Here is a 7,749-nt window from a genome sequence, read left to right as displayed (position 1 = left end):
ATTAAATATCCATTGTAATTGTAGTGTTATTTCTCTGTAACCACCCTTGACTCTACTGTGTATATATATCTATATATACAGACTTCATTAAAAGTTTTGATTTTTATTTGTGGGTATTCTTTAATTTTACTAAAATCAGTCTTTGATGTTGTAATTTCGAACGACACAGGGTTCTTTTTTTAGAATCTTGGTAGGCGAATTTTTGGGATTTTGTTGTTTTTCCTTTTTTGTTTGTAAATTATATTACTTTTTTGGATTTTGTTGGTGGGTCTTGATTCTTTTATGGGATTATTAAAGATTTGAATTAATTTTTTTCTTTTTGCAGATTTTATTGATGATGATGATGACGACAAGATAAGTGGATAGTTTTTATTGTGTGAGGGTAAATTGGTCTTTTTGCTGGTGTTTATAATCTTTAGGATATTAAATTTTGGGAATTGTTTTTTTTTTTTTTTTTTATCTTGTTGAAGAAGATGAGTTCAAGTGGTGTTTCAGAAAGTGTGATACAAAGAGGGAAGCTTTTGGTTCATGTAGCCGAAAACGGGCATTCGTATGAACTGAATTGTGATGAAGATACTCTTGTTGCATCGGTTCAAAAGTATCTTGAATCGCTTTCGGGTATTCATTTAAATGATCAGCTTCTTTTGTATTTAGCCATGAAATTAGAACCACAACAGCCACTTTCTACTTACAAATTGCCTTTAGATGATAAAGAAGTGTTTTTATATAATAAATCGAAAATGAGAAATAACTCGACCCCACCTCAACCTGAAGAAATAGAATCACCTGACAAAATCCATCCTGACCCTTCACGACCATCATCATCGTCCAACGATCCTCATCCATTGGAGGACGCTGCTGATCCTGCTTTAAAAGCGCTAGCTTCATACGCGATACAGTTTAGGTACCATTATCAGTTCGGAGATGCCATCTGTCGACGTACCCTTTTGAAATACGAGATATGCGAGAGGCTTTTAAGAGAGCAGAAGGTGCAAGAGAAGGCATTAGAGATTGCCAGGGGTAATTTGGACCATATCTATAAGATGATCCTTCATAATTACACAGATTTTGTTCGGCGCTATTCTCATCAGCAGAAATCACATTCTAATCTTTTAGTTAATTTTTGGAGGGATTTGGAGAGATTAAGAGCTATTAAACTTATACCCGTGTTACAGACTGATAGTTGCAAGTGTTTATCAGATTTTGTGAAGGACGAAAATCTGAGTAAAATGATGGAAGATTGCAACAATTTGCATAGGCAGTTTGAAAGTAAAGTTGGCGATTTTAAGCAAGAATTTAGAGAGCTAAAGGGTAGTACAGAACAATTGTTTTCTAGTGCAGCTTCGATTATTAGTAGTGATTTGGAGAAAACTATCAAGGAGCATCGACACTATATAACTGAGCAAAAGAGTATAATGCAAGCTTTGAGGTTGGTAGTCTTCATCCCCCCATATATAAATGTTAACTTGAATTGAACAATTAAGTATTTATTGTCTAATTAACTGACCTTTTCATGTCATTTATTTATCTTCACTTTCTACTTGTATCTATTAATACAAGGATGCTATCATCAGGGAGTGTACATGTGATTATGTGCCAATTCAATATTGCTTGCTAGTTGCTAGCTTTAGACATGATTGACGAATTTCTCCATAAGAATGGCTAATGTGTGGTTTTATGTATCATTCTTTTTTCCAATTTATAAGAGGTCTTAGTAATATTCAAGAATGCTTATTAGTTTTATAATTGTGGGTGTGATGGTGAAAATAGTAATGAAAAAGGGACATATAATATTCAAGAATACTATATATTCGTTTCATAATTGTGGGTGTGATGGTAATAATAGTAATAAAAAAGGGACTTAATGTCAATCTTTTGACTAAATAGCTTAATATATTTTTTTGTTCAAAGAGAAGTCTAATTGTCTCATTGATAGTTATTCTCCTAAAAGAGTAGTGTTTGTTTTAAATGTAACTGGATACGGGTATTAGCTTTTTTCACTACAAGAGTTAAATCTTGTCATCTGTCGCTTTCAAGGATTAAAGTAACTCGTTTGACATTCATGTGTGACATGTTTACTCTTGTTTCATGGATAGTAATTTTATTAATGTAGCTGAAGCTTAAAATATGTGTCCTCCTATGGAATATGCAGGGTACAGTTTCTTGTCACTTAATCCATATGTGATAGATTGAGAAACTTAGGTATCCTGTATCATTTGCTCAGTGATCATTTTTGGAATTAGCTAATGTGTTATTATTGTGCTAAAGTTTTCACATGTTTTATGAATAAGACAGTTTGTTATAAAGAACAAAAGATTTTTTTTATCGATAATGTTCTTCTTTTTGACTTTCAATGTGCGTAATACAGCAAAGATGTCAGCATGGTAAAGAAACTCGTGGGCGAATGTTTGACAAGTCAACTATCTAATTCTGTTCGTCCGCATGATGCTGTTTCTGCATTAGGTCCCATGTACGATGGTCATGACAAAAATTATCTTCCTAAAATGCAAGCATGTGAGCGTGCTGTTTCAAACCTCTTTCTGTTTTGCAAGGAAAAAAAGTCAGAAATGAACAGTTTTGTTCATGGGTACATGCAAAAGATTGCATATATTCAGTACACAATCAGAGATGTTAGGTACAAGTTTTCGGTTTTCAATGAAGCAATGATTCATCAAAGTGACCAATTTGAGCACTTAAGAGTTGTTCGTGGGATTGAGCCCGCCTATCGAGCTTGTCTTGCTGAAATTGTGAGAAGAAAGGCATCTATGAAACTTTATATGGGGATGGCAGGCCAATTGGCTGAAAAGCTTGCATCTAAACGGGAATCTGAAGTGAGAAAACGAGAGGAGTTTCTTAAAATACACAGTTTATATATACCCCGAGATGTTTTAGCATTAATGGGATTGTATGATACTCCAAGCACATGTGACGTTAATGTAGCTCCATTTGATAGTAATTTACTTGATCTTGATATATCAGATTTGGACCGGTTTGCCCCTGAACAGTATAATGACTCTGAGGAGTCTATTGATTTGGAGGAGATTGCTGGGACAAATAAGTTGGAAGTTGAGAACGCAAAGTTAAAAGCTGAACTTGCTTCTGCTATAGCTCGTCTTTGCTTTTTCCCGTTGGAGATTGAGTCTGAATCTGTAAATGAGAGTAAAATGGACAATACACTGAAAGAGGGCGCTGAAAAGGCAAATGAAGCTCTGCGTTTGAAAGATGAATATGGGAAACAGTTAGAATCTATTTTAAAAGAAAAACAAATGCAATGCGAGTTGTATGAGAAGCGGATAAAAGAGCTGGAGGAAAGGCTATCTGATCAGTATTCAAAAGGGGATTCCTTTTTGACTGGGAAAATAGGTGATAGCAAATCAGAGATATCAGGCTATGGAGAAGCACAGGGGCATAATGGTCAATTTTCTGAGCCTATGGATGATGCTTCATATGGTTATAATTCATTAGTTTCAAAATCGGGTTTTGATAAATTTGACAAGAATTTGGATGATACGATGAGTGATTCATCCGCAATGGTAAACCCGAACGCTAGTTTGGACTTATCAATGCAAGAACCCAACCAGGATGAATCTCATGTGAATGAAAATGACGAGAAAGAGGACCCGGTGCCAGATAATGGGATCCGGTTGGTTACTAGTTCCACAGCTGACAATATGTCTGAACATGGGAAGACTGATGGGAAGACTGATGACCTTGTGGTGGAATTGCAGCAGATAATCAAAGAGAAGTCGAATCTACTGATGGAAATGGAAACTAAACTTCAGGCTGCAACAGAGGAGGTCATACAGATTACTAGGGATTTGGAAACTAATCGGAATCTTTTAGACGAGTCTCAGGTAATCATAGTGTAATTCTTACATTAGTTTTATGCAGTTACTAAGTTCTAGACTTGGTAGTTCATTTTCTATACATGGTAGAGAGGTAGCAAAATGGGTGGGTTAGGTAATAGGTCAAAAACAGTTCTGTTTGGTTTGACCTACAAACACTCTTTTTGGCACGTTGATTTTCTTTTCCCCTGTAAATATTAACAGTTACTATTTATTACAATAAATGTGGAGTTTCTATTAATAAAGCATTAGGAGTTTATATACTTGCATGCAATAAAAAGATATACACTTTGGGGTTTTGAAGACTTTTGAATTTTTTCTGACAAAGTCTTTTCTTCCAGTTGACTCATTAAATATGATACACAACCCAATCGACCCATTCATTAGTAAATGGATTAAATTGCGTTGGTTGACACTGTTTTAAGTTTATTTTTATTTTTATTACAAGAAATTTAAATAGCATTTTAGTCATACATATGAAGAGGTCTTGTCGCCGTATCGGTAACCATGGAATAAAGGCTCCTCATTTGTAAGCTGTAATACAAAGAGGAAGATATGGAGCTATATATAAGGATGGCAATCATTGAGGTCGAAATTTGATATTTTTATGCTAGTGATTAGATAACAGTTGCTACTTATCTTTTGTTGAAAACATGCCTGTACTTAGGCCTTGTCAATTCTTTGTCTTGCATGGTATGGAAGTGACTATCTGTAAGAGTGTCCCAGGATTACTTATTCTTATCCATCAGCCATTGCCCGTTGACTTTATATATCTTTTACAGATGAATTGTGCTCACTTAGAGAATTGTCTTCGCGAAGCTCGAGAAGAAGCTCAAACTCATCTTTGTGCAGCCGATAGAAGGGCATCTGAGTATAACACATTGCGGGGATCGACTTTAAAATTACGGAGCTTCTTTGAACGACTTAAAGTTTGTGCTTCCTCAGATGGTGTCACTGCTTTCGCTGACTCATTGCAATCTTTAGCTCAATCTCTAACCAAGTAAGTCATCAAATATACAGCAATTGCTAAAAGGACCCAGTAATTTGCTGGACTTGCTAAGCCATTTAGTCTATTGCAAATTTAGTCAATTTGGAAAATATATCAAGTAGACATGCAGCATTATTCTGCATAAAATATTTATCAAACTAAGCCGATGATGCGTTTATTGATTTATTTTTTCCATGTGGGGAGCCGGGGAATGGAGTTCTGTTTTAGATCAGTTTGTTTGAAGCTTCAAGCCTTCAATACTCGGATTTTGGTGCTTGGATGAACTAATTCTGATTCTAATTATCTGATTATATAGGTCTCAAAAAGTTAGTTTTATACCAAATCAGTTTTATATCAGTGGCAAAAAGTAGGATTACTTGTGGAACTTTAATTTTCATTTGACAAATTGTCCTCTGCTTCCATTGAAATGCCATTTTTTTCATTCATGATCAAAATTTGCAAACTGCCCTTGTTAATCCTCCCCTAAAGTTAATATTGGTGACATTGACATAGAAGATGAGTTCAATATGTTGCTTTGTTTTAAGTTGCAGTTCTGCAAATGACAATGCTGATGATGGTACTGCTGAATTTCGTGAATGTGTTCGGGAGTTCGCTAAAAAAGTTGGGCTTTTGGCTAAGCATCGTGCTGAGTGGATCGACAGGTACACAAAAGCTGAAGCTTCCGCCAAACAACTTGCAAAGGAGCTGGATGAAAAGAACGTGTTATACAGCGCTTTGTACATGAAGCATCAATCCGACAAACAGGTTTGTTTTTTTTGTTTAAACAATAGCATATGTTATCACCATAGCCAGTTGTGACATCTATATAGATTGGTTTCATTTCCGATTATGAGATATTTTGGCTGACCCACGAATCACTTCCATACTAGCTGCAACCTTACCTATTTATCCTTTAGATTAAATTTTATTATATCTCATCTCTGAAGATGTTCTTCGCTGGTCATGTTACGTATGAGTTCCATAAATAATAGTTGTTTCCAAAATACTCAAATTACCGATTATTTAATATCGAGTATAATCTCTTTTTCTTACTCGTCCTTATGTAGGCTAACAGAGAGAAGGTATCTTTTGGACGTTTAGAACTTCATGAAATTGCTGCATTTGTACTCAACAAAGCTGGAATATACACAGCAATTAACCGATACTGTAATCATTACTACCTCTCTCCAGAGTCGGCTGCATTGTATGTCGACAACATTGAACATCGTCCCACTTACATTGTTGGCCAGATTGTGCACATTGAGCGACAGACTGTAAAACCATTACTACCCTCTCTGGTTCAAGGCGGGGATGGAAGTGGCTCCAGCCGATTAGGCTTGAGTCCAGGTCCCAGTAATGCAAACCCATACAGTTTAGCAGTTGGGTGTGAGTTTTTCGTGGTGACAGTAGCTATGTTGCCAGATACGGCCATTTAACCACCACCTGCCGCTGCTTCCTGATCTAAAAGACTCGATAAGATATGATGGAAGAAATAAAAAAGATGCAGCAGTGAAGTGTACATACATTTTCTTTACTTGAATTGTTAATTGAAACTGTTCTGTTTGATCTCTTTCTACAGTTGCTTATTTCCGCTCATTTGTATAGTAGCTCTCTTAGCATATAAAAACCCTGTGTGTATATATATATATATATAGCTAATCATTAATGTTATTCATAAATCTAAGATCCAAAAAACTGATGCTAAGCTAACATGCCAGCTATTTGTATGCACCAAAATCTGGCAATGCGTCTGTCTGGAACCTTTTGGAACCCTATCAATACACATGAAACCGATTGTTGCAACTTGAATTTGTAATAATCAGTCATATTAATCAATTAATCTGTTTCGTAACACATTATCATTGCATCTTCAAGTTCGATAGAGTACTCTATAACTAATGACCAATCATTAAAAACCATAGTCCATAAACAACGTAACTAGAAACCATATCCAAACAAAACATTGTCTATTTATACAGTTTTTGTCATGGGATAGCCCTGATGAAGTCAAACTTTAACCTCTGATGATAGTTAAAAACATCAACGAAATAATATTTTAGTAAGAAAAAAACAGAAATTTATAATGATAATGAAGAGTTAAGGTGGTAGGTTAACATCGAGATGAGACCACTCTGGTTGGTGGAAGACTCACTTTTGGCTTGCTTTTGACCTGACTACGAGCCCATATTATTGCGTGGCACTTGTAGTCGACTAGCGGTGGCCTAACGATTTTGTGGTTATTGTTATTAATTTTTTTTAAAAAAAGTTATAAACTGGTTTTAGTGGCCGGTTTGTAACACGGGTGATTAAAAGGTAAATTGGGGATTTTACTGGACATAATATTGTTGTGGAAACTAAAGCTGACAATTTCTCATACGGATGTTAACACGACACGACACGGTCCGGTTTTAATAAGTTTTGTGTTTGGCCTTAACATGTTTCGAGAATTAAATTTGTCTTTAACAGGTCCGGACATGTTAAGCCACGAAAAAACTTGTTAAGACATGTAATGTATATATGTACAAAATAAAACCTTAGGGACCCGTTTAGACACGATAAGACCTTTTAACAGGTCTCTTACCAAGTTTCTTTTGTATTTTAACAGGTTTCATGTCTATAACATGTTCTTTCAAGTTCTCTGTTTTAAATTTAAGATTTTGTTAACATGTCTCTTACCAAGTTTCTTATCATGTAATTTGTTAAGTATCGTGTTGCATTTGGCTTTAATAGGTCCCGTGTTCATGTCGTGTCGTATACTCGTATCATACAAAATATGCCATGGGCTCCGATCAGTGGTTGTGTGAGTAGTGAGAGTGATCTTCAGGAGTGTCAAAAATTGGGCTGGGCCTACATAAAAGGGGAAAACTATAAATAGCAACAAAGCCCTAAAAACCCTTCTTTCCTTTTGTCTTTCTC

At 35.5% G+C, this 7,749-nt stretch overlaps 1 protein-coding gene across 2 annotated transcripts; it reads left to right on the top strand.

The window, feature by feature from the left end:
• Positions 1-269: 269 nt before the first annotated feature.
• LOC122593716 (autophagy-related protein 11-like) lies at positions 270-6,504 on the top strand. Of its 2 annotated transcripts, none has more exons than XM_043766164.1 (5): positions 270-1,429; positions 2,369-3,854; positions 4,628-4,845; positions 5,385-5,598; positions 5,901-6,504. In XM_043766164.1, exons 1-5 carry the CDS (start codon positions 474-476, stop codon positions 6,267-6,269), a joined length of 3,243 nt encoding a protein of 1,080 aa, XP_043622099.1. In that variant the 5' UTR covers positions 270-473; the 3' UTR covers positions 6,270-6,504. The 2 variants fall into 2 exon arrangements, with proteins under 2 accessions (XP_043622099.1, XP_043622098.1); XM_043766163.1 differs by having other exon boundaries at positions 5,379-5,598.
• The last annotated feature ends 1,245 nt before the right edge of the window (positions 6,505-7,749 follow it).

This window comes from Erigeron canadensis, chromosome 3 (assembly GCF_010389155.1).
Source record: "Erigeron canadensis isolate Cc75 chromosome 3, C_canadensis_v1, whole genome shotgun sequence".
NCBI classification, from domain to species: domain Eukaryota; kingdom Viridiplantae; phylum Streptophyta; class Magnoliopsida; order Asterales; family Asteraceae; genus Erigeron; species Erigeron canadensis.
Note: the sequence above shows the minus strand (reverse complement) of the source record. Positions and strands in the feature narration are given on the sequence as shown.

Bases quoted from the DNA above. Each gene is read 5' to 3' on its own strand.
- LOC122593716 (XM_043766163.1), top strand. From the start codon at position 474: ATGAGTTCAAGTGGTGTTTCAGAAAGTGTGATACAAAGAGGGAAGCTT. The intron at 1,430-2,368 runs GTTGGTAGTCTT...TGCGTAATACAG, and splicing joins AGTATAATGCAAGCTTTGAG to CAAAGATGTCAGCATGGTAA. The intron at 4,846-5,378 runs GTAAGTCATCAA...CTTTGTTTTAAG, and splicing joins TTAGCTCAATCTCTAACCAA to TTGCAGTTCTGCAAATGACA.